At 38.2% G+C, this 27,159-nt stretch overlaps 1 protein-coding gene across 1 annotated transcript in view; it reads left to right on the forward strand.

Annotated features, from left to right (window-relative positions):
* The window catches only part of PIK3CB (phosphatidylinositol-4,5-bisphosphate 3-kinase catalytic subunit beta), a gene marked incomplete at its 3' end in the record, with an annotated part of 59,033 nt that overhangs the window by 23,834 nt on the left and 8,040 nt on the right, over positions 1 to 27,159 (forward strand). Inside the window, exons 7-18 of the mRNA XM_080623754.1 lie at positions 77 to 154; positions 4,247 to 4,495; positions 5,454 to 5,550; positions 6,442 to 6,572; positions 11,188 to 11,241; positions 13,022 to 13,210; positions 18,099 to 18,220; positions 20,278 to 20,421; positions 21,369 to 21,468; positions 23,923 to 24,101; positions 24,759 to 24,868; positions 25,178 to 25,256. Of these exons, the coding sequence (XP_080479880.1) occupies positions 77 to 154; positions 4,247 to 4,495; positions 5,454 to 5,550; positions 6,442 to 6,572; positions 11,188 to 11,241; positions 13,022 to 13,210; positions 18,099 to 18,220; positions 20,278 to 20,421; positions 21,369 to 21,468; positions 23,923 to 24,101; positions 24,759 to 24,868; positions 25,178 to 25,256 (1,532 nt within the window). The remainder of the gene's footprint in view (positions 1 to 76; positions 155 to 4,246; positions 4,496 to 5,453; positions 5,551 to 6,441; positions 6,573 to 11,187; positions 11,242 to 13,021; positions 13,211 to 18,098; positions 18,221 to 20,277; positions 20,422 to 21,368; positions 21,469 to 23,922; positions 24,102 to 24,758; positions 24,869 to 25,177; positions 25,257 to 27,159) is intronic.

Raw genomic sequence — 27,159 nt, forward strand, 5'->3', positions numbered from 1 at the left:
TGTTTAGCTTATAAAGTAGGTCTTAATATGTTACATCGATTAAAAATGAGCTTATACCTTTGTTTTTACTTCTCAGAGTGTATGGGATATTTCCAACCCTTTCAAGATTACGCTGTTAAAGGGCAATAAACTAAATACAGAAGAAAATGCCAAAGTAAGTAATCATGGCAAATGCCAGAAGATGTTCTCTCCATCATTTAAATGATTTTCAATGTTTATTGAACGTAGTCATACAGATTTCAATTCAGCAAAAGCATTTGTAGTTATTCCTAGTTATAGCAGTGGTAGTATTTAAAATCTTGCTTTATTGCTCAAGTATTGCTTTATTGTCTGAATAAAGCAATACCTTGCTACGTGCATTAGAACATTGTCAATAATCATGGGCAGTATGACACAAATGTTCACATGGTACTTTTTTAAGATGGTATGTGTAAAGTGCTGACATTGGTACGAAATAAGCGTGTTCAAACTAAACTGTCATAAACATCTGACAAACAGAAGCAGAGGAAATACTGAACATTTTTCAATGGAACTTAAGGTACTTTTGTAGTCCAGTACACAGTCTATGTGTGTGTAAGCAGACTGCGTGCTTCTATACAATCTGTCTTCTATTTTCTAAATATGCTGAACACAAAAAGCTGCAATATCTCTTCCTGTAAAAATGCACACGGCTGGGCTTCTGACAGGGTTTAGAGACCACAGGCTGTTAACAAGTAGGAACTTATTGCACAACTACTTTTAGACCTTACAAGACACTTGCCTGTGAGGTAGAACAAGATTCATTTCCTTTCCTTTGCTTGGCAATCAGTAAATTACATAGTCATGTAGATTGGGAAGAAATTAAAAAAGCCATTGAAGTTGCTGTTCTGATGGTTTATTTGGAACACTCTGTGGATTTTTTTTTTCCTTCAAAACTGTTGTTATAACCTCCGTGTATATTAGCAGTACTATGTTGTACTACATAGCTAAATGAGCCGTAGTTACAATTTTACTACCAGAGACGCTTTGGCTATGGAAATGGATGTCTGCAAAAACAGATGTTTCCCTTATATTTGTCCAAACCATTATTTGGCTAGTTGTAGTAATATCTTGATTCTATGTTCTGTAGACTCTGAAAGCTTTTAAAAGAAAAGGGAAGGGAAAAGAGAAGGTGGATTCCAGAAGGAGCATAGCTACTGGGTCTTATTTTGGGGGTGGGGTGTCATACTTAGAAAAAGTGAGTCTTGGTTACTTTCAGTATGCTTTTAGAGGAAAAAGAAAATACACTTGAAAAGCTTGAGAAGAAACAGGAACAATGACAATTCTTTGGTATCGGTGCCCATGGACACTTGCCTGAATATTATTTGGTATTCTGAATGCTTTTTTATTGTGAAAACATTACAGTCCTGTAGTTACCCAAGAACAAGACTGCATGTATTAACTTTGCAAGCTTGTGCATGTTTCCCTGCATTGTCTGTCTATACTGTTTTGGAATTGTCTCTGTTGAGATCATATTTGTTTCCTAGTTGTGATTCTAAGTGTGTTTAATTCACTGCCGTTGGTGTTTAAGTTTCATTGTGCTTTGGATCAAGCCAATCCATTTTTGCTGAGACCACCAACAGGGTTCACAAACTGAGTGTTTGTAGTGGCAATCAAAGCAGGTGTCAAATGGATAGCACTCCACTAATGTGAGCTGGATTGAGTATCTCTTACTTGATCGCTTATGCTCTTAATAAAGTAAAAAAAGCTGGGGAAATGTGGTGGCATGTAAAGTTATATAAGATAATAGCAAAGAATGATATTCAAAATTATGCAAATGTGAGTTTAAACCCCTGGTTAAAAACATCAACTCCCACCTCCCCCCCAAACAGGCTAATTTTAGAACATTTACTGTTGCTGGCGTTAAAGCAAAAATTAGATGTAATTGTATTTCCCTAAGATGTCTTTAAGTCAGCCAAAGAACTTGATTATAAATTCAGTTGAATGAATAATAAATCTCAAAATGAATTAATAAAGGCCCATCTGGTGAGTTGTTTGAAGAAGGTTATGAACCAACCAATTTTAATCTGTTCTCTGATGTCAGCCACAGTATTTTGGTTTTGAGGAATATATGGCTGCAATCTTTAATTACAGAGAAATAAAAACCCCACTGTAAATGTAATGAAGAAGACTTTTTTATTGTATATGTGTATTTTTACATATAGGCATGCACACACATGTGTAGTGGGTATACATTTAGATTTCCGGAAGTAAGGTTCCTTTCATGCAGTCTGTTTCATGGATGTTCATGTTGCTGTTCTTAACTCACAGTGGTGAAGCTGTGCATTCCAGAAACAGGTAATAGTGATTCTTAGGAGTATGGCTGAGACTCCAGTGAATGTAGTTTTTTAAACTGAACTTTTTCGTTCAGTGATAGTTCTGTAAGCTTGGAAATGAATAGGGATTGTATATATGTAAGTCAATGAGTCAGTTCATAATGAATGTTCCTATGGCACCTGTATCAAGGAGTGTGACCCATAATAGTGTGTTCTCCGAGACCTAATGCCTCTGCCTATGCTGTGACAGCAGTCTCTTGATCAGTAGTAGCAATTGTTCCAGTGAAGTCCAGAATGGGTGTTATTTAGAGACCATCTGTTGATGCTCCTAATGCCTCCTCCACGGATTATACCGGGCCGAAGAGAGATTTGCTGTCTAGCATGACTTCATTTAAACTGCATTACAGTTTGCCCGTGACTGGTTTATCTGAGCTAGTTGGTGGAGAACTTAGTACTGAGCAGAAGCTGGTGTAGCCAAGTCAGGCATACTGATACTGGGACTGCTTCAGTGTTGATCACACTGTTCCTTTGAAGGAGGGAAAGACAGGCTCTCTCCCAGAGCAGATCTCGTTTGTGTCTTTGGGAATTCAAAGGTGAATTTATTTATTTATTTTTAAATCTAAAGTCTGAACCAAGTTTTAAACGTCTCTGCCTTTCCCTTATAGTGCTCAGAAATAATACAGTAGGTTAAAGGGAATGTTGGGAATGTTGTTTGAGGAGCATAGGGAACCTGAAACATCAGGTCATCTTTTCCTCACCCAAAACCCCTGATACTTTGGAAGATCACCTGGAAGAAGTTGACATATTTCTCTTTGTTGTTTGCTCAGGCAACAGAAATAAAGACCTGTCATTCCCATGTGAACTGTCAAAGAATATGGATACTTGAAAACATGCAGTTTCCTGTGTACATGTGTTTATTAAACACAAATGCAGAAACGATCCACATCTTTGCATTGTCCTGGCATGGGTGTAATTTCAGTGCTAATAACTCCAGCTTCTTTCTTTTCTTGCCCTCCTCCTTTCCTATTCCTTATTTTTATCATTCGAGCTAGCTGATTTCACTGTTTTCTGGGTGCTAAAGGCAAAACTGAATTTCTGGCAATTCCGTATGTTGTTGTTACTGTTACTATTACAGGTGATGTCTGTTGTCCGGGTCAGCAGTGTTCCCTCTGTATGTTTGAAAAAGCAGTTTAAGTAAAAAAATGATATTTTTTTCTTTGACTGAAACCCACCAACTTTTCTCACTTAGAAGCACAAGTAGGTTCTACCTGGAGGTTTGAATTTGTGTTCAGAAAATTAGTCTTACCTTTTCCATTCTGCTTAACAGTTTATTTCCTACCTTTTCCTTCTGTGTTTAGGTATGTTGTTGGAAGCATTTGTGTATCCATATATTGTATTTATTACTACAAGTGAGTTACTATTATTTGTTTGTGGGTAATATAAGTAATACAGTACTGAAGAAATTGGTAGCCAGCATTATTTAAACAAATATATTTTGATTTGGATAGGGACATGAATAGCAAAGTAAAAATAATGTGTTTTCAAGCATTATGGATTAAAACTTAAACAGGGGAAGTTCAGGTTGGATATAAGGAAGAAATTCTTTACTGTAAGGGTGGTGAGGCACTGGAATGGGTTGCCAAGGAAGTTGTGAATGCTCCATCCCTGGCAGTGTTCAAGGCCAGGTTGGACAGAGCCTTGGGTGACATGGTTTAGTGTGAGGTGTCCGTGCCCATGGCAGGGGGTTGGAACTAGGTGACCTTTAGGTCCTTTCCAACACAAACTGTTCTATGATTCTGTGATTATGCGGCTTATTTTAAAACATCAAAATTAGTATTTCTTTGAAGATAGAAATATTGATGAAATGCTCATTTGTATGTTCTGTATCATAATCTATGCAGAATTCTGTAGGTTCTGTGGCAAGTTTAAAATGTCCGATTTCTTTATTGCAGGTTCATGTTAGGGCTGGTCTTTTCCATGGTACAGAGCTCCTTTGTAAAACTATTGTAAGCACAGAAATATCTGGGAGAAGTGACCATGTTTGGAATGAAGTACTGGAGTTTGAAATAAATGTCTGCGATCTTCCAAGAATGGCAAGGCTCTGCTTTGCAGTTTACGCTGTGATGGATAAGGTGAAAACGAAAAAGTCAACCAAGGCAATGAATCCTAAGTACCAAACCATAAGGAAAGCAGGAAAAGTGGTAAGTATTTCGTCTCGTTTTCTTGAGTGCAACTCTAGGTTATATTGAAATGACTGTTCCGAAATCTTTCATTGCTTCACTTTAGTGTTAAAGACTGCAAAATGGAGAGAAAAAAATGTAACCCAATGTACAAAGAGGATATACAGTAAGAATTGCACATCATAATTATTATTTTAAATTTAAAATAAATATATTTGCATTTTCTAATAATAATGTTTACAGTATAAATATCTTTAAATACAGTTTTATAAATCTTTTTCTATTTTAAAAGCATATATTTAAATTTATTTTTATAATAATTTTCAATGTATGTTTAATAATAATGGCTTTACTGTTAGGAAATAAATTCTTCCCTGTGAGGGTGTTGAGGCGCTGGCCCAGGGTGTCCAGGGAAGCTGTGGCTGCCCCATCCCTGGCAGTGTTCAAGGCCAGGTTGGACACAGGGGCTTGGAGCAACCTGCTCTAGTGGAAGGTGTCCCTGCCTGTGGCAGGGGGGTGGGACTGGGTGGGCTTTAATGTCCCTTCCAACCCAGACCACTCTGGGATTCTATGACTGACACGAAAAGAAACTCCTCATACTTCTCATACTTCTCATACACTGACGAAGGCATGCACATTTTTGTTGTAAGCCAGTTGGCATGTGATTGTTTAAATAGTTGTATTTCAAAAGGTCAGTTTTGTTTTGAACTCTAGATGAGTTCTGACTGAGGAAAGATGGACAAATAAGCATCTAGGCTCACATCCAGGGAAATGCATGTTTCTACACCCTTAAAATGAAGTCTGAGTAGCACTCAGTGGTACTGGAGTACATAATGAAAACTATGCATGCATTTACCTGCTTTTCTGAAAGATATCACAGTTTTAAAAAGCCCAATTCTGTTTTGCCTATACTGTAGCGCTTGCCGCATAGTAATGTTCATTGGCGCTGTTCCACATAACAGTTGTTTTCCTTTCACAGCATTATCCTGTAGCCTGGGTAAATACCATGGTGTTTGATTATAAAGGGCAGTTGAAGAATGGAGAGCTGGTACTGCACAGCTGGTCATCATTTCCTGGTAAGGTTTAATATTTGGATTTTAAATACTTGTAAGACTCAGGATGCATAGTATCAAAATAGTTGCGTATACTTATCCAATTCTCCTGTCACAATCTCTTTACTCCTTGTGTTTTTTAATGTGGGTAAATATGTACTATCTTAATTTCTTTCTTTGAAAGTATGTGTATCAGCAAAGAGAAGGACAAGAGTCTGCTTGGAAATAGTACTGTAAAAGCATTTTCAAAGTTATGGAGTGAAAATCACATAAAAATAGATTAATATTTATATTTAGTGTTACTTATTATTAAGATGCAGTTTGTTTCATCTGGCTTCTGGTGCTAAGCGCCATAAACTAAAGAGATAAGCTATATTGTATGTGGCAATATTTGTATCATCAAAAAATGTGGATTAGAATCTGTTTTAAGTCTTCCTTCCCTGACAGATCAGATTGATTAGTGAGAGTGTCTGAAACTCTGTATCTTCATTCCATCATGAGAAAACCTGTATCAACTTGGCTGCAGTGCTGAAAGAAATCTGCCTTAAAACTCCTTTTTTTTTCATTCTATTTGATACAGAGGCAGAGTGTGTACTGATTTACAGAAGCTGCAGATCTTACTGGGATTTAGTTAGGTATAAGGATATGTCACCTTCCCTTAACTGGTACAGTTACTTTGCAAGGAGAAAATCAGGTTTTCATTGGGTGATAATCGAACATTTGTGAATGTAGGAGGTATGAGGGGTTTATGCAGGAAATACAGTGCATTGTATTAGAAAGTGTTATGCAGCAAAACATGCTTCTGTCCATTGTATACAGTAAGCAATTGCGTACTGCATCTTTGGCCTCTCAGATTTTATAATTTGAATTCATGCCTGGCCTATAATGTTAATTGTATTCTGTCTGATGTTTCAGATGAACTTGAAGAAATGTTGAACCCAATGGGAACTGTCCAGACTAACCCTTACACTGAAAATGCAACAGCTTTGCACATTAGATTTCAAGAATATTCAAAACAGCCTATTAATTACCCTCCCTTTGATAAGGTAAGGTATGACATAGAGAGCAGTCATGCTTATGTGTAAGTAGCTATTTCTTCTTTCTTTTCAGCACTGCCTTTTCCACTCAATTCCCACCTCCTGCCTTTTAGTTAGCATACTAGAGTGTTTTAAACTTGCCCTGTGTGAGAGTGCCAGTGCTCTGGCTTCAGGCTTTTTATATAGTATTTTGAAGACCTATACTTTTAAAAATACACTGAACCCAGTCTCTTGAGGGCCAGAAGCATAATCAGTTTCCCATATCAGTGATCTTATAAAAAGCTAAACTTATCTGCCATTCTGGAAACCTTCAAACTGTACTTGCCTGTATCACAGTATCACAGTATGTTAGAGATTGGAAGGGACCTCAAAAGATCATCTAGTCCAATCCCCCTGCCAGAGCAGGAACACCTAGATGAGGTTACACAGGAATGTGTCCAGGCGGGTTTTGAATGTCTCCAGAGAAGGAGACTCCACAACCTCCCTGGGCAGCCTGTTCCAGTGTTCCGTCACCCTCACTGAGAAGAAGTTTCTTCTCAAGTTTAAGTGGAACCTTTTGTGTTCCAGTTTGTACCCCTTGTCCTATCATTGTTTGCCACTGAGAAGAGCCTGGCTCCATCCTCGTGACACTCCCCCTTTATATATTTATATACACTAATAAGGTCACCCCTCAGTCTCCTCTTCTCCAAACTATAGAGACCCAGCTCCCTCAGCCTTTCCTCATAAGGGAGATGCTCCACTCCCTTAATCATCTTAGTTGCCCTGCGCTGGACTCTCTCCAGCAGGTCCCTGTCCTTCTTGAACTGAGGGGCCCAGAACTGGACACAATATTCCAGATGCGGTCTCACCAGGGCAGAGTAGAGGGGAAGGAGGACCTCTCTCGACCTACTGACCACCCCCCTTCTAATACACCCCAGGATGCCATTGGCCTTCTTGGCCACAAGGGCACAGTGTTGGCTCATGGTCATCCTGCCATCCACTAGGACCCCCAGGTCCCTCTCCCCTACACTGCTCTCTAACAGGTCGTTCCCCAACCTATATTGGAACCTGGGGTTGTTCCTCCCCAGATGCAGGACTCTACACTTTCCCTTGTTATATTTCATCAAGTTTCTCCCTGCCCAACTCTCCAGCCTGTCCAGGTCTCGCTGGATGGCAGCACAGCCTTCTGGCATGTCAGCCACTCCTCCCAGCTTAGTGTCATCAGCAAACTTGCTGATAGCACACTCAATTCCCTCATCTAAATCATTGATGAATATATTAAATAATACTGGTCCCAGTACTGACCCTTGAGGCACTCCACTAGATACAGGCCTCCAACTAGACTCCGCCCCATAGACTACAACTCTCTGGCTTCTGTCCTTCAGCCAGTTCGCAGTCCACTTCACTACCTGATCATCCAGGCCACACTTCCTCAATTTAGCTATGAGGATGCTGTGGGAGACTGTGTTAAATGCTTTGCTGAAGTCAAGGTAGACCACATCCACCGCTCTGCCATCATCCATCCAATGTGTTATTTCCTCATAAAAGGCTATGAGGTTGGTCAAGCCTGTGATTTTAAAGATCTGTTATTTCTTTCTATAAACATATTTTTCCCACTTTTTGGGGCACTTGTTCCTCTATGAGCTGAATCCTTTTAAGTAGGCTCTTAATATTGTACAAAAAGGGATTTCTTAAGCTCTGCTCTTCAGCTAAATTCACTGAAGTTGCCTTGCAGTTTTCTACAGCTATGGCTAAGAATGTCTAGAAAAGAATCACAGAATCCCGAGGGTTGGAAGGGACCTCAAAAGATCATCTAGTCCAACCCCCCTGTAAGAGCAGGGTAACCCAGAGTACATCACACAGGAACTTGTCCAGCCGGGCCTTGAATATCTCCAACGTAGGAGACTCCACAACCTCCCTGGGCAACCTGTTCCAGTGCTCTGTCACTCTCACAGTAAAGAAGTTTTTCCTGATGTTCACATGGAACCTCTTATGCTCCAGTTTACACCCATTACCCCTTGTCCTATCACTGGACATCACTGAGAAAAGCCTAGCTCCATCATCCTGACCCTCACCCTTTACATATTTGTAAACATTGATGAGGTCACCCCTCAGTCTCCTGTTCTCCAAGCTAAAGAGACCCAGCTCCCTCAGCCTCTCCTCATAAGGGAGATGTTCCACTCCCTTAATCATCTTTGTGGCTCTGCACTGGAGTCTTTCAAGCAATTCCTTGTTCTTCTTGAACTGAGGGGCCCAGAACTGGACACAATATTCCAGATGCGGCCTCACCAAGACAGAGTAGAGGGGGAGGAGAACCTCTCTTGACCTACTGACCACACCCTTTCTAATGCACCCCAGGATGCCATTGGCCTTCTTGGCCACAAGGGCACAGTGTTGGCTCATGGTCATCCTCCTGTGCACCAGGACCCCCAGGTCCCTTTCCCCTTCACTACTTTCCAGCAGGTCATTCCCCAACCTGTACTGGTACCTGGGGTTGTTCCTCCCCAGATGCAGGACTCTACACTTGCCCTTGTTGAATTTCATCAAGTTTCTCCCCGCCCAACTCTCCAGCCTGTCCAGGTCTCGCTGAATGGCAACACAGCCTTCTGGCGTGTCAGCCACTCCTCCCAGTTTAGTGTCATCAGTGAACTTGCTGAGGGTACCTTCAGTTCCCTCATCCAGAAGTATATGTTTGGAATACATGTGGTAATATCTGTAGTGTGGGTGCTAGGTAGCAAGTTGTTCACAAACCAGGAAGTAAAGCTAAGACCAGACAAGTAATAAGTGTTAAACCAGACAGCTAATGTTGCATGATGAAAATGGTTCAACTCATACATACACTAGTCTGAATTTTGTTTTGGGTACAGTTAGTAACCACCTAGAGAAAGTTGCTTGCTCAAAGGGACATTTTGGGTTTAAAGGACATTGAAATGAAACTAAATAATAAAATAGGGTTCTTGGTTTGATATTTTCTTGGGGGTTTTTTTCCTCCTTGTTGGCACAGTATTTGTTCTTGTATTAAAACAGTGTTGGAAATGCAGTAAGAGCTAGAACAGTACTAACTGCATTCTTAATTACAGTTGAGCACTTGACTCTTCATACTGGACTTAGTTAGTTTGGTTATTGGTTCATTTGTAAAGCTGTAAGTTTCTGCTCATTGCAGTATATATATTGAATTTCTACAGGAAAAAAATCGGTTTTATGTGCATATTACAGACATGTTATGTAAAAGTGTGTTTCTTAAGTAATTGCATGGTTGTTCTAGCTCTCTTCCTTTTATTTGTACCTGCAATGCCAAGTTCCAGTACGTTAAAATACGGGGTGAATACAGACAGAAGGTTTGACTTAGTCAAGTTACCTGATGTATTGATGTTAAGGTAGCGTCTGATGGTCTTCACTGGAACAAGTCGCTCAAAGAAGTGGTAAATGCTCCATCCCTGGCAATGTTCAAGGCCAGGTTGGACAGAGCCTTGGGTGACATGGTTTAGTGTGAGGTGCCCCTGCCCATGGCAAGCGGATTGGAACCAGATGATCTTAAGGTCCTTTCCAACCCAAACCATTCTATGATTCTCTGATCCCTTGTAACTTTGGTTTGGCTTCTGGGTTTTGTTATTTTGTAGCTTTTACCCCCTTCTTGATCCTGAGAAATCCTAAGTATCAGAGGAATAGCCCAGAATACTGTTGCAGAGCTGATAATAACACATTGGAAGCATTCAACTTTGAGGAAATGTTATGTTCTGGGTTTTTTTTCTAGTAACTTTGCTACTTGCTGTTCCCTAGAGTTAAGAAACTGTTTTGCAGTATCAGTGGGAAAATCAGAGCCCTAAACTCTTTGATAATGCATTCTATTTCTGCAGGTATACTGAAATATACTTTAAATACTGAAAAAGAGAATACGATACCCAGTCTCTGACAGATTCTTTTGGCAAAGGTCCTGTTGAATCAGGAGTAACCCTGTAGCTGCTTGCATTGCATCAGCTGAGAATCTGGTTTTCAGTATTGTCTACATGAGACTTGCTTGTTGTGTGGCTGCTTCTAATTTTATCTGTCTCATTGCTTGTTTCTGCCAAGAAAGCAGAGAATCAGATGTCAGATCTTTATTTTAAGAAACATAATGTGCAAAAATGTATTATTCTTTTTGATTTTACTATCAATCCACTTGCTGTTTAGGGCTGAGTGAGCAAAAGATAATTGAGAAGAAAACTGTTGTCTAGTGCAGGAGCAATGCGTTGGGCTGGTAGTTCAGTTGAACAAAGCTTAGACTTGTACAAACTTTTGAAGTTCATTTGCAAACCGATTAACTCTAAAAAGCACAAGGAGGCAAGGGTCAAACACAGCATTAAGGCATTGTGGTTTTTACACCGAGGGTGGCAGAGCACTGAACAGGCTGCCCGGGGCGGGGATTGTGGAGTCTTCCTCTCTGGAGACATTCACCTGGATGCATTCCTGCTCTGAGTGCTCCTGCCTTGGCAGGGGCTTGGACTGAATGATCTCCAGAGGTCCCTTCCAACCCTAACGATTCCGTGTGATTCTGTGAAATATTCCTTCATTTCTATAATATTTGGTTCACTTCTATAATATTTACTTTCCCAGTGCAGTCAGATTTGGTTTTAAATCTAATGTATTTAAAAACATGTCTTTGCAGATACTTGAAAAGGCAGCTGAGATTGCAAGGAGCAGTGACAATGCTGCAATGGCGGTAAGCACCTGCTAAAGACTAGTTAAAAACTACTTTTCTGGGGCTTTTTGGTTTTTATCTTCTACATTAATTTAGAAATACATCAACTGCTCAAATGATGACAGTTCTGCTGGCTCTGTTTTCTTCTGTAATTCACGTTGAACTGCCTTAACATTCAGGTATATATCTCCCTTTTTCAATATATCTTGGACTTCTTGGCTGTTTTCTGACAGGAAGCACACTTGCTTTACATACTCAATGGATTTGGCACACAGCTGTGATTTACATTCGATCTGAATCTGGAAAACATTCCTAGGTGGAATAAAATATTGCTGGAAAATTGCTCAGTGTTGCCAGTTACGATGTTTCACAATGAGCTCTTTTAAAAATGCTCATTGAACTGGAAGATGCTGTTTCTTAAATACAGTGGTTATGTCCTCTTTTTGAGGAACTGGATAGTTCTACCTTGAGGAAAAAGATCACCTGCATCTGAAGGTGTTTTGACCAAATACTGAAGATTGCAATTAAAAATGGTGAAAGCACAGTTGGATCCACAGTAAGGACTGTATTTTATGTAAGAGTCAAGTAGTTAATTAACATACATGTCAGTTGCAATGCCAAGTGCCTAAAGCACTCAAGAAAAGTGAAAACTTATTGCTGCTGCAAAGAACTTAGTGGCAAATACTTGGAAATCCTCAGTAGCAGCATGCCAGCTTGAGAGGATTGTAACTTTCAAATGAAAAGATTTAGTATTTCTAGATACAAGCATTGCTTTATTGTCAAGACTGTTCATTTTGATACAGAAACAGACTATGTACTTAGTTTTACCAAACAAGCATTGCATTTCAACTAGATTTTTCTGATCACTGCTAAAGAATTTATACTTAAGTGCTATTTTTACATGAAAATACTTAAAGCATTTTAGCACAATGCAAGGCTCAGGCATTTACCATTTTTAAAGGAGCTAAACTTCAGTTCTGTGTACAGCAGATGTGGGGTTTTTGTCAGGTGGGATACCTGTGCAAAATGTTATTTGATGAGAGCTGTTTGTTTCTGCTACCATTTCTTCTGAACTTTGCTTTGTTTTTATTTTCCATTAATGTAAAGACCTTTGGCCTACCTTGTAAAATTATGTAGAAATTTCTTCAGCTTTGTGCAGATAAAGCTGCCTTTGGTATTTAAGCTTGCCATATTGTTTTTCTAAGTATGTATTAAAACGAATTTTTCCCTTCAAATCCTACTTCCTCACTCAGAAGCAGCAGTTTCTTTTGTCTCCTGTTAATTTATGGAATGCTATTGCTGCTGATAGTACTGCTTTAATTTCTGCCCTTGCAGTTTGCATAGAGGCACGGCTGGGGACAGAAGGAATTAGCTGAGCCAGTGTGAAGACTCATTCATACAAACTGATTTACAGAATCAGTACTAATGTCTGGAAAAGACAGATTTATACATACATTTCTTACATTTGCTCACTTGAAAAGCAGAAGGAGAAAGTGCATGCATCCTAAATGAAAGTGCTCCATGTTAGAATAGGAAACAGAAATATTGCCATCTAGTGTCAATTTACTTTAAAGTTGAGTTACTTCTCTAAAAATTTCTGTACACTGAATTTTGAGCCTACTAGTTACAGTTCTTTATAGCTTAAAGAAATCTGAAAGAGAGGCATAGTCATTCCCCTGTGTTTCATGAGTTTTAGTTCATGTTCTTCCTGGTATAGGATTTCTAGTATTTGAGCTAAACTACAAAAATCCTAGTGAATATATCAAAGCATTATTTATTTTATACGTTTCTCATTTTCTAGGGTCGAGGTGGTAAGAAGTTTTATGTTGTGCTAAAAGAAATAATGGAAAGAGATCCTTTATCTCAACTCTGTGAAAATGAAATGGATCTTATTTGGACTTTGCGATATGACTGTCGTGAAAATTTTCCACAATCATTGCCAAAACTGCTGCTCTCTTTAAAATGGAACAAACTTGAAGATGTTGCTCAGGTAAGGGAAAAGGCAGTGATGCTGGGGAAAAATCCTGGAGTCAAATAATGAGTAAATAGGGTTTCTTTCCCTATGAAACAGTACTGTTGTATAAACCCAAGTTCATTGTATACCTTCTGTGGCATGGATGCATAAGCAAGAACTTAATATCTAAAATAAAGCAAAAAGAAAGCCCAGAATGCATTTCAGAGGTTCTCTGAATGAGGAGGAAAGCACAGCAATGAATTTATACAGGCTAATTTTAAAGTCTTATGCTCAACTTTGATCTTAGGTGCAAGGAATTTCACAGAATCATTTAGGTTGGAAGGGACCTTTTCAGACGATGTAGTCTAGCCCCTGTGCTCAGGCATAGTCGGCTAGAGCAGGACTGTGTCCAGCTGAGTGTTGAGTATCTGCACTGATGAAGTAAAATCAAAATCTGAAATAAAGGTTCTTCTAAAAATTTAACCTGTTCAAATATTACAAAATTCCACATCTTGGACTGTGTAATTAAACCTCTTAGAGGCAGACATGATTCTTCAGAGATACAGTACCCACTAGTGGCACAAAATGAAGTACTCTCTTCTCATCATGTTGATTGTTTGCCCAAATAGAGTCTCTTTCAGGTAACTCTAAGTAATTATGGACTTTAAGATTGGTGCTGTGATACAAGACTACATTTTCAGTAAAATTGTGCCATTTCTTTGCTGTGTAGATGCACAAGGTTATTTCACTCTACTGTAAAGAAGTTGCTAGAGCTGCCTTTTTCTGTATTTACCCAAATGAAATACAACAGTTATGACACTTCCTGAGAATAAGTGGAACATTGATATAGGAAAAAGTATATGAGCTTATAAGGAGACCATTCCTGCTTGATAGACTGACTTAAAAGCAATAAACTAACAGATTCATGGATTTGTATTCAAACATTTTAGTCTGGGTGTGTAAAGAGGTAAAGAGGAGGCTGGGCAAAACAGTAAATGTCTGGCCAGTGTTCACATGTGCAGTGCTGACTGTTCATCTGCTTATCCTAAAAAATAAGCATTTGCCCTAGTATTGTTATAGGTAGTATAAATTTCTATTGTAGCTTAGTATTCTGACTTCAATCTGCTTCAAGCTAGGTGTAATTGGAAGAAAAGGAAACCACCCCATGAAAACTTGCTTTCCATCTATTCATCATATGATTTTTGTAATTATCCAGTCCATCAGAATCTTGCTTTGCCTCCAGCTTGGTTGATTTTCTGTTATTTCCTTCCTACCAGCTAGGTGTATGTTTTGTGAACTTCTAAAATTACATGGAGTTTCATCCTAGCTCAATGTCTGTGCCATGAACACAACACTAACAAAATACAGCACCCACACATTCCTTGTGTTGTCATGTGCAAGAATGCTTTGTTCCTTAGTGTGTCCATTACATGCTTCTGAATTTGTTGTTAATCATTAGAAGTTATCTGGAAATACAACCTGTAGGAATAAAAGCAGGTATTTGTTTACTCATTAAAATATGTGAAGGAAAAGGCATTCTGACTGCTTGCTAGGGACTTTGAAATATGGCCTTTGGAAGCAGAGTTCTGCAGAGTTATTTGGACTATGGATGTTAGATGACAGCTCAAAGTCCTTTAAACTGGAGGATATTAAACAATAAGTATAAAGCTTTTTATTTAAACAAATGGCTGAAAACACATAGTCATCTGGCTTGTGGAAGGAATGTAGTATTGATATTTGCTTATCTGTAAGACTGTAGTATGGTTTATATTTTAATAGTGGTTTTGGCAGCACGAATACCCGATCTGAAAAATGACATCTTATCCTTAAATGCACTCAATATTGCAATAATATGTGCAAGTATTCCCAATGACTTATCTTTTCAGGTCAGTCAAGGCAGTCTCAAGAATTTTTTGAATTCCAACATTAGCAAGATGCATTGCTTACCTCACACAAAAATTAAGTCAATGTAGTACTAGCTGTATATTGCAGTATTAGTGCTGCTACAGCACACATGCTGTGGCACTAGGAGAGTTTTTAAGTGCCTGTTGTTAAATGTAATTAAAAGTCTTGACACATAAGGCAAAAAGTTCAAAACGTCAAAGCCAACCAACCAACCAAACCCACAAAAACCCCAAATCAAGCCAAAAACCAGCCAAACACCAGCTGTTTATAGGAAGAATGAACAGTGTAGCTATATTCCTGTTTCTGTTAATGCAGCTCAAAAGTAGTAAGGTTTTTAACAAATGGATATTTGATTGTAGACCATCTTTAACCTGTTACTTCAATGTTCCTATAAAGTTATGTACAATGGATTAAAGCAGCTTTCTTGTGTTATTTACCATATAGATTCCATCCTAGCTGTTACTGTATTGTAATATTTTAGTGGAGTAGTTGCACTGAAGGATTCTGAAGGTGTTTGTCCTGCCTGTTGCTGTAACCTCCTTGCTCAGCATAGCAGAAGGATGGCAGAACCTGTTAGCAGAACTCACAATTTATTTCAAAGCAGGGCTTAGCTATTATTAAAAACAAACAAAACCATTGCTTGTTTTGACTTTCAATCAAGTGACACCATCATTAATGAGAACTAGAGAAATTACAACTAATTTTCTCAAGTACTTGAAATAACTGCCATAAGAATACTGGCCTGTGCTTAATTGCATTGTCTGTTATAGTAGACCTGTCTTTTAGGAAAGAAAAAGTAGTTATTTCTGTATAGAAATACAGAAAAACTGACATCCAAGGCTAAATTTGAGTTTTCTCTAAACCTTTAGGTTGTTGTAGAGAATTCATGTTCCTCATTTCCTCACAGCTTGTCAGGAGTTGCAAACCATGTGAGAGAAGTGCACAGTATTTCCTGTGTGCAGCATTTTAACATGGTTGATACTGCAAAGAATTTTTAAGAGCGTGAACCATATATTTTGAATTGTCAAATGTCTTTACAAATGAGCTGTGTTATCGCTGCTATCCATTCACCTGCACTTCTGAGAAATGTGTGATGTGCCCGGGATGTGGAGCTAGTTGGAATGTGTTTCTCTCTTAATTCCAAGGCAGAAGGTAATCAGAGCAGTGGGTATTTGGGGAATTTCCTTGCCTGTTTCATAGTTCGTTTAGATCTTGCTTCTTCTAAGCTCGTATCACTTAACATTTTCCCATTGTAATAACCTCTGAAATCATTGCAGCAAAGTGAGAAGTTCTGTAACTTCCAATAAACTTCATAGTTAATGTACATGCTGTAGGCCATGACTTTCAAAATGAAGTAACTGATATATGCAGCATGTCTTTCTATTGTCTTTTCAGACTGTACTTCAGGTTCTCACTCATGATCAGTCATGATTAACAAAATGTTTCTATGTTTTTGCTGGTTCTGCACCTCATTTTAAGTAGGCTGTCTAGAAATTCCAACATATTTGTTTTGAAGTTTCTTGCTGTGTGTCTTCAAGCAGAGCTGTTGCTTGCATTTCCAACATCTGCTTTATTGTGTTAAATGTCTGCTCAGCGTTAGTGTTTCTTTCAGAATTCCCTGTAAGTATCCATGATATGTAAATGTTGGTGGCTGTAGTTCTGCATGACGTTGTTGAACCTTACTATGGATTGAATAGATACTTGCTTGTATATTTCTGTGGAATTATGATATTCAGTATTTAAAAATACCTTTAATTTTACTTCATGTAATCTTGCGTATGTTCGTACCAGTATTTGGCCATGAAACCAGTTTGATTCGCTCTCCTGCTTCTGGAATTGTAGCATGGCCACTGGCTTTGCAGTGGGAGTGATCTGTGCCCATTTCTTGCCTTCTGAATTTCACAAAACTGCACAGATGAACCTCTTCGGAATCTGTCCCTCAGGTGTTTAAACAGTGCTATGAACATGTCTGTTAAATGCAGGCTGAGGCTATGATGTACACATGTGTTTGTCATACTTGGACTGGAAGCATTGGTTTAACTATGTCGTATAGTAGAAGTGGAGATCTTTCACTATTGGTGTAGAAAGAATTACTAAATCAGGAGGAAAACAAGAACTTCCTAAGCATTCATATTTTTAAGTTGCTGCCTAAATATGAAGTACCTGTATTATCTAATTTGTAGGAAGGGGTATTTTTATTATGAGTTATGAATTGTTCCTACAGAGAAGAAAAACCTTGTTCTGTTAATGCACTGCATTTACGCATTCTGGCGTGTTTATTTGGAGCAATAATGTACTGCTCCAGCCACCTCACTATATACATATCATTAGAAATATACTGTCAGTGGGTAGCTTCATTGGAATGTGATAAAACCAGTTTATTTTTGAGACCTCTAGATGTTGTTCTTGGTAGTCCAACATAATACACTAGTGTTTTCTGTATTGTTTTCCAGCACATTATTGTCTTCAATATTGGGATTTTTTTTTAAATATCTAATCCGAATCATCCATTTTGCAACTACAGCTCATTACAATCCACAGTGCCTGTGGGAAAAGGCTCCGTCAGTTGAGGTGGATAAATAGCTTTGGTAAAGGTCTCTCAACCAAAACCTATTTTTCTTAAATAGAAAACTTTTACCATTACCAAAATATTTATATAATTATGAGAACATTTACAAAACATTATCAACATTATCTAAATATTATTGAGACTCTTTCTAATACATGCATATTTGGGGTTACCTTATCGTTATTTACTGTCATTGTGTCTTATGTATGAAGAAACTGCCATTTCAGACTAAGTATAAATGACACCTGGTGCCAAAAACATAATCTGGATCATTTGAAAGGGTAAGAAACATAATCAGAAGTGGGCCTATTTTCCCAGAATTATTTCCTCTCTCCTGACCAGTCTGTAACCCCCTTCTGTTAGTGGGAATGCTTTTATGGGCACTTATACTCATCTGTGTTCTTCAACACTTACTTTACCTGTAACCTAAGAACCTTATTTTTAAAACAGCTTCAGGCTCTTCTTCAGATATGGCCCAAACTGCTGCCCAGAGAAGCATTAGAATTGTTGGATTTCAATTATCCAGACCAGTACGTCAGAGAATATGCAGTGGGTTGTTTAAAACAAATGAGGTGAGTATATTCTCTTACTTCGGCATGCATGGATATCTGCAGTGAAAAACTTCATTCTGTTTGTTTATAGGAAAAAAACCCCAAAAAAAGAGATTTAAGCACACTGCTGCCCTTGAATAGATGGCCAAATAAAGCAGGCTCATTTCTAGATAAGCACGTTGGCAGCGAAATAAAGCCATATTCTGACATTGTGTGTTCAGTGATTATTATATTCCATGTTGCTGAGAGAACAGCAGTGTGTCTTTGTCCCAGAGAGGGTCGTTTCTTCAACCAACCCTTCCTTGGACAAAAGGAGAGCAGGATTTTGTGAGATCTTTCTAAGAACAAAGGGAGAAAGTGTTACAGTACTACAAAAATTGCCATCCAGCTACCTCATATCCTGTCAGAGATTCACTGTATCATGTCATACAAATGTAAGCTGTAGTGTATAGTAAATAAAACAGAGAATTACTGAATTTTTTTGTTCTTCACTGTAGCCTTTGCTATCTGAAGTTCTTTATCACATATAATTTTGCTGTTTACGGTAATGTACGGCAAATCTGTATAACAGTAGCATTTGTAGCATTACTGCCTATTTCCTTTCCTTGAATTCTAAATTGTCTCTGGTGAATAGTTTAATGATTAATTCTTTTAATGGTCAAGGCTAGACTTCTTGGGGTAAATAAAACCCATGAGTATTTTGACTTCTTTAGAATTCAAGCAAGCAATTTAGCTGCTGGGCTATCCTAAATAATACTGAATTGTTACATCTGGAGTTACTTTGAGAACTCTTAAGTTCTGGCTCTGAAGCAAAATCATGTTCAGTTGGGTGTCAGAAATCAATTTTCAACATCATTAAAAAGTCTAATGAAGGCAGCTGGTAAAACCTGTAACCTAAAGGTGATCCTATTAGCAGAAATAAAATAATACATGAACCTAAATAAAACACATCATAATTGAAAATCTTGTCAAGTTACTGAAGTTTTTCAGGGTAAGATGAAGTGAACAAAAGAATTCAGTGTTTGCATCTCTGAAGTCTGCAAGTGATGGGCAGGGGAATTTTGACTCTTTTTCCTTTTGTCTTAGGCAGAGAACTTGAATTCTGCGGGCCTTTTTGGAAATACATGTAAAAAGTAAAGGAACATTCACATTTGTACTAGAGTAATGCAATTGTCAAGTCTGAGAGGTTTTTTGGGGGGAGGAGAATACAAGATTTAATAGAAAATTATTGGAAATACTTTTATTAGAATATTACTTGAAGTAATTACTTAGGACAGAGGCCTTACAAAGGTATGTTTATGTGGCTCAGTACTTAAATGTGCACTTGTAGGAGTAATTTGGGCACTGTTTGGTTTCTCAGAGATGATGTATGTATTTTTTCCTTAACCTTTATGTTGTTGGTATGAATAAAAAAATCCAACAGAACCAAAATGAAACCAACAGACCAAACCCAAACAAAAAGTTTTGCCTCAATGGATCGCTTTGTAGGTGTATCTTAATAAATTAACACCTATATTAACTCACAGGTAGTAACTTTTACAGACACAATAATTGAATTGCTTTCAGTAGAATGAATGCTCTACTCCTCCTTCTTTGTAAGCTGAGTGACTTTGATAGGTATATGCAACTATTACCAGTTCTTGTCCATGCCCACTGTAGGTAACTGCTAGGTTCCTCTTTCTGTGGTTCCACAGGTCCAGCTCCTCAGTCCGAGGTTTGAGTGCTCAAAGGCAGCCAGTGTCCAGTCTGAAATAATTTGAAATAGTGAATTTCCCAGGTACTTAACCTAGCACTGAGGCTTAGATCTTGGTCTTGTAAAAGCCTGTGACAGAACACCAGGTTTTCACTTCCAGGTTTGAAAGCCATAAGACACTGTTGGAGGTATAACTTACTGATGAATTCATCAATCTGGCACTTGCACTAACTTGTGTATTATTGTCACTCTCCATGCGACTGAAAAACTGGGAGGCTGTTGCTATTGAAACAAATCTGTTGGATTTGTCCTATGCATCTCAATTTCTGGAATATCATTAATCTAGTTACTCTGTTACTAACTGCTTTTATGTACCTCATTCCAGTGATGAAGAGCTCTCACAGTATCTCCTTCAACTTGTGCAAGTCCTGAAATATGAACCTTTTCTTGATTGTGCACTCTCCAGATTTCTCTTAGAGAGAGCACTCGCTAATAGGAGGATAGGACAGATGTTGTTTTGGCATCTAAGGTAGGAGTTTTTCCGTTACATCCTTCTGAAACTGTGGAGACTGACTGGACTTTCAAATGTGATTGCTTGAGGATTTTTCTAACTGAGCTGTTACTGTAGTCCCCTACAAGTCCTGTTTATGTTTCTTTACCTTTGGCATTTATAGATCGGAGCATGCCTATGACTGAGAATATATTACAGTGATTTGTAATCTGCTGTTTGATGAAAGTATTCCCAACTGCATTGAGCTGTAACTATGTGATGAGTTAGGTTTGTATATAACCTTAGTGTTTGTTTTGGCTGCGTGTGCAGCCAAATTTATATTATCATTTAGAGCCTAACAACATAAAAGCAGTTCTCTGTGTAGCTGCTACTTTTGGTGACCGGTTCCCTGAAAGGCAGCCACCTTGCGGAATGGACCATAGGTAGATTCTGACTTCCAAGTACAATTTACTTAATATTTCTAAATAAAAAGAAGTACTACATAAAAATGTTTTGAGGATAATTGGCTCTGGTATAAGGTTCAGTGGCTTATTTCAAGGTGTTCCCCCTGAGGCAAATTTGGGGTTTTCAGTTAGAAAGATTTGAGAACGTGTACTTTAGTGTCAGCCCTGATTGTCAGTATCACCTTCTATGACTTCTAAGTATTACTGTCTTGAATAAAAGGGGTTCCTGAAAACAAATATCCAGTCACTACCTGTTAACATTACTGTCTCCAGAGCATTCCTATACCTGGCACCAAGTGACATACACTGAAACTAGCCAGTCCTCATAGTCTTCAGCACATAAATGTTCTGTTATTTCTATAGAAATCTGACCTGCATGACCATGAGGTGTTTTACTGTTTATTTCTTTGTTGTTTTTTTTTTTGTTTGTTTGCTTATATGGGAGTTTTTCATTATTGTAATGACTTGAAGAATGCCAGTCTGTGAGTGCAGTGGTCTGATGAGCAGCTTTTCCTCTTACAGGTCAGAGGTGCACATACCTGCCGTTTCAGTACAGTTTGGTTTAATACTTGAAGCTTACTGCCGAGGAAGTGTTGCTCATATGAAAGTACTTGCTAAACAGGTATAAACTTCCCTTCTTCTTTGAATCTTGACTTATCCTAGCTTGTAACTGAGGCACTTATTCCATTGCTTCTGTGGGGCATATTGGTTTCCTTGACAAAATCCATCTGTTGGGGAGCGGGGAAGAGAAGGAAGCATGGGTGAGCCAGAGGAATAAAAGAGAAACCAGATGGATGATAGAGTGTCCTCCCTGATACAGAAAGCAGCCAGTGCTGTGGGGCCTTGGAGGTAGGGAGCTGGCTTTATAGTGTGCCAAGTTGTGTGAGGTACTTTGAGCAGCCTGCCTGTATTCTGATCAGAGCAGAAGGCTGTCTGGGTTATTAATTGAAGAAGGGTTTCTGTGCACTGGGGACTTGTGACCTTTTTTAACCCAGTAAGGGTAGCTTGTTCATTAGAAACTATTACTTTTCCATCTAAACTTTGGCTAGATGACTCCTGAACTGCTTCTTGCAGCTTTGGCTTTTGTTAAAAGGTGATGCAAAACCCTGTGAAGTTGTAGTATAATGTAGTATACCTTGGAAATAGAGATGCTGAAGCAAACCAAATACATGTTTTAGTGATAATATGGTTCAGGACACGACAGAAAAATATGCCATTTACAGAAAACAAACAAACAATCAATCAAAAGAGATGGTTGCTGTTCAAATACCCTAGTAAATGTTAGAGGTTTGCTTTTAAGTACTAGTGTATCAGCAGATCATTAAGAGAGATTCACAAATCACTTTTGAAGTCTCTAATGCAGTTTTAGCACTGAATTTAGATTATGATAATAAAAATCTTTTAAAAACGATCTCTGTCTGGAATGAATGTGTTTGCTGCATCAGGCCACAGAGACTCACGCAGTAGGTACTTGTCTGATGAGTGTTGTTTCTAACCGTTTTGGTACCATCTATGTTGAAACTATGCTTTGAGAGGCATATGGAACAGGAATGTGCTGTTGTGCGCTTTATTACTGCAGTTCACAGGACATTGAGAGACCATCTCTTAGACATGTGTGCTTGCTAGTATTGTCAAAATCATACAAAGATTAGGTGATGAAATGCTTGGAGCAATAGACCTAAGGTCAGTAAAGTTTTTGTGCACTTCACAGGAAACCAATGTCAGTACAATCAAAGAAGGGGCAAAAAAATTCCCAACTGTGCAAACACGGAAGAAATTCAAAGTAGAAATACTTCAAAAAGTTCCTGTTTGTACAGCACAGGTTCCATTTTGTTCCCTTGTCGCTGATGTTTGTACAGCTCCTAGAATAGTGGAAAAGCAGAGTGCTTTTGGTTTTGACAGATGGCTGACCTGGCAGGTCTCCACTGCCTCAGCTTTATAATCAAACTGCATACAATTTCCACAGCATCCTGCCTGACAGAGGTCATTCTGTCTGTAGAAGTGGTAAGTTTTGACTCAGCACCTTGTAAGTTAGACTGAAGCTTCCTTGTATAGAAATCAACTTTTGTAATGATTAAATTGATGCTGTTTGCTAGAAAATGTGTGTTACTGAGCATGTTAACTGTGGCTAGTACAAATACAGCTGATTGTTCTAACTACTATTTTATATATGTCTAACAAGTTGCTTAGATGTAGATGCAATGCACGACTTGTATTTGTTGTATGCTGTCGAGGTTTGTCATTGAAGGGCTTTCCTCTCTTAGTGTTATGTACATTCACATCATTAGTTGACTTGTTTTCTTAGAAATTATGTATCAGTAGAAAACTTTCCAAAACAGAAGGGGGGAAAAAAGGCTTAAATCCCACTGGCATGATTGCAAGAAATTGTCTTGCCTTTTTACATGTGTTTAAGGTAACAGTATGGCTTAGATGAGACATTAAGATTTGGAATGCCTTAATTGGTTAGAGCGCTTGCCTTATGTCTACCTTCAGCAGGATTTTAATGAGCAAACGTTTTAAGACTCTGCTCTGTACAGGTTAGGATGTGTAGTTATGCATGTGAAAATTGTCTGCAAGTGGTCACAGGGCCATGTCACATTGTATGCAACTAACGGGATGTGTGCAATGAAGTATCTGCATCCATAGCTCACCGCAAGTAATGTTTGATTTTTAGAAGTGTGAAGCACTCAGTACTTCTGTCAACTTCAGTATGGATAGAGGCACCTATGTTATGGGCTTTGCTAAATTAGTGGGCAAAAACTGTACCTTGAAGAAGGACTTTGTGTAATTATATACACTACAATACCTCACTCATCTTTTTGGAAATGTCAAGTCATGCTTTAAAAGGTGACTCAAAGCTTGGGAGCTTTCACCCATCAATGTCTTTGTTACTTAAGAAAATGGAATTTCTGGGGCAGGAGTTGCTTGGGAAAGGCTGCCTTAATCGCCATCTATTATTTCAATTTTGAAAAAGTTGTAGAATTGTTTAATATTTCCTTTTGTTTTGAAATGGGATTTTGCATTGTATTATGTGTAAAATCAGAGCAATGCCTTTTAAAGATAAAATATCTTTCAGGTGGAAGCCCTTAATAAAATGAAGACTTTGAATAGTTTAATTAAGCTGAATGCCATGAAGCAAAGCAAAGCAAAAGGAAAAGATGCAATGCAGACGTGTTTGAAACAAAATGCTTACAGAGAAGCACTTTCTGACCTCCAGTCTCCTCTGAATCCTTCTGTTATACTGTCAGAACTACAGTAAGTTAAGAATGAGGGAATAAAATTCCACTGTAGCTTTTTCATGGGAACAGTAAAGGAGAAATGTATATGTGCTGTAACTTCCTTTGGCTGCATTGTTCAGCAGATACACTATCATAAGGAACTTCTTGTATAGTGAGAGAAGGCCTGCAGTTGGGAATCTGCCTAAGGTTAAGTTATCAGTTAAGTTTAAAGTTTTTTGTGGTCCACCTTGAAACTTAATAGTCTCTTAGTTAATGCATTACCATAGCTAAATATAATTAAATATAAGCCTAAAATGAGTTAAGACAGCATTCCTAGCTTCTGTTTATAACAATAAGCACAAAAACCATTAAAATTTTTAGCAGCACTTAAATATAAAATTGAAAAATTGATGGGAAAGGATATAAGGAAAACTATTTTCTCTGAAAATGCAGGTGTTTAATTAAAGCATTAGATATATGTATGTCAATCGCAGTATCTAATACATTCCATCTATAACAATATGTTCATAACTTGGTAAGCGCTCATAGCATAGTAGCAAAATGAAAGCAGAGGTAACAATTTCAGTGCTTCCAGACTGGAAGTCTGTGTGTTCTGTGGTGTTTGCACAATGTTTGGACATTTTCAGTTGAATTACTCTTATTGGACTAAAACTTTTGTTATATGTTCTTCTAGTGTTGAGAAATGTAGATATATGGATTCTAAAATGAAGCCTCTATGGATAGTGTACAACAACAAGATGTTTGGAGGAGATCTTGTAGGGATCATCTTTAAAAATGGTGATGGTAAGCAGTGCTAAAAACTTTAAAGTTTTCCTTTCTGTCTTCATTCCCACACTTGCACTTAAGCTTGTTGCTCTGTATTGCTGTAAAACAAATAGGGTTTACTCTAACATAATGAAGCATCATCTTCTGACTAGGTTTCAAAGTATACACATGATCAATGATGGTAATATAATTATGGTTAATCCCAACTTCACCTTTAGTGTTGATGAGTATTTTGAAATTGGTTTTTCTGAAGGCTTTATAAACACAAGGAGGTTTGTCTACAGCACACTGAGAGATTGAAGTAGCAGTTTCAACCTCTCGTTATAGATCTGCGGCAGGACATGTTGACGCTCCAGATTTTGCGTTTGATGGACATACTTTGGAAAGAAGCTGGTCTGGATCTTCGGTAAGGATCTCTTGAGGGCTGGTTTATTTGGATGGAGAGTCTGCTTTTAGCAATAAAGTTCTCACATTTCCTAAATATCTTCCCTACTGTTCCCTTTCTATGCATCCACATGATTGTCCAGAGGTTTCACTTGTCGTTGCCAGGGTGAACAGCCTATAGGAAGCAGTTACCGTAACTAATTAGATGGCTTCTCTTGGCATTTAATTTCTTAGATGGCCCACATTACAAAAGAATTTAGCCATGAAAAGAAATAATGGAAGAAGTGAAGTGAAACTTTGGGATTTTTGTTTATTATCAAGCAGAATCTTTTTCCTGGTGTAACACATCTCTTGCCATTTATCTAAGTTGCCACACTGATTATAAATTCCACTGTTCTCTCACGTAGTTTCGTGTTTTCATTGTTTGAAAATCATCTAGATTAAAAGCATTGTATGAGATCAGGAAATAATTCCTGAGTTAAGCATCCAGCAAACAGCTTTTGTGTCTTTTGTTTGTTTGCCTGTGTTTGTGACCTTTACAAACAGAGGCGTTTCATAAACTCATGTAACAAACTTAACTGTTAGTGGTCACTGATTTTCCAGGCATATGCAAAAATGGGGCCTTAGTTATGATAGAAATTGCAACTCTTAAGTTCTAAGACACGTATGCAAGTGAGGTACAAACTCAGAAAACAGATCTACTGGCCAAAAGTCAGCTGCTGAGGACTGCATCTGGAATACACCATCACAATTCTCTAATGGGTAGACCTAATAGACAAAACCCTTTCTAGAAATTAGTCAGCTTTAAGTACTGCTAATTTGGGGATGGGGGAGTAGGAGGCTTGAGATTCTTTATAATAGAATTTCACTGTCTGGTTGAGATTTACCAGGATTGTGGAAAGCAAATACAGGTTCTTTTTAACGTTCTCTCATTTCTCTGGGCCTTTTTCCTTAAGGACATATATGGTTTGTGCTGCCATGGCCACACATGTCCAAATAAATTTCATACTTGCAATCTCTTTCCTACCAAATCTAACAGCAGAATGTCCATCTTATATTAATTACATGCAGGCTTCATGAAGATGCGGGCTCGGGAGAGAAGTATCAATTTGTGGGCCTTTTGTGGTTTTTTTAGGGGGAGGGAAGGAATGTTGGTTATTTTGGGGGATGTTTTTACAGCCAAATCTATGGACCAGTTTTAGCCAATATAATTCTCAAGTTCTAATTTCTTATTAGAGAAGTAGTTCTGAAGAAGATACTGGGTATCAGATTATTATAAACCATTTGGAGGACATAAATTCAATTTTGTATGCCTGTGAAAAAGCTATAATCCTTTGTGTTTAATTTTTAAGTGTTGTTTATAAGGCTAGAAGTACTTATTTAAGTATTACTTGAAATATTCCATTTAGATTGTTTGAGCTCATTTAACATTTCTGTGCTTCAAGCACAATAGTGGGAGTTTCAGAAGGCACAAAACATCAGCTTGCACAGAGAAGTAAAACTATAAACTTGTTACTTATGCTGCTTATGGAAAGATTCCTTTGAGTGAAGTATGAGATGAGGGAGGAATGTGAACAATAGTTTCTTGAAGTGTATGTTTGTGATGAGGTGGCTGAGCATGTGTTAAGTTGAACACTGATTTGAGGAAACTTTAGGTAATTTATGTCATTATAAATAGACTGTAAGGAGACTGATCCAGCGTTTAGCGGCAAGGACAACCTCTGGCAGCTGTGGAATCCCAGATGAGGCATTCTTTGGTTGCTGCCTTCCAGAAGCTTATTTTGTGGTTGCAGTCAGGGCCACACACTGTGCCTAGCAAACAGGAATAACGATCAGGAGTCATCAAATATGCTTTTCCTGACTAAGGCATTTTTCTGAATTCAACAAAGGAAAACCAAAAACGGTCTCTGATGTCCAAGATTTTT

This window comes from Psittacula echo, assembly GCF_963264785.1.
Source record: "Psittacula echo genome assembly, chromosome: 7".
NCBI lineage: Eukaryota > Metazoa > Chordata > Aves > Psittaciformes > Psittacidae > Psittacula > Psittacula echo.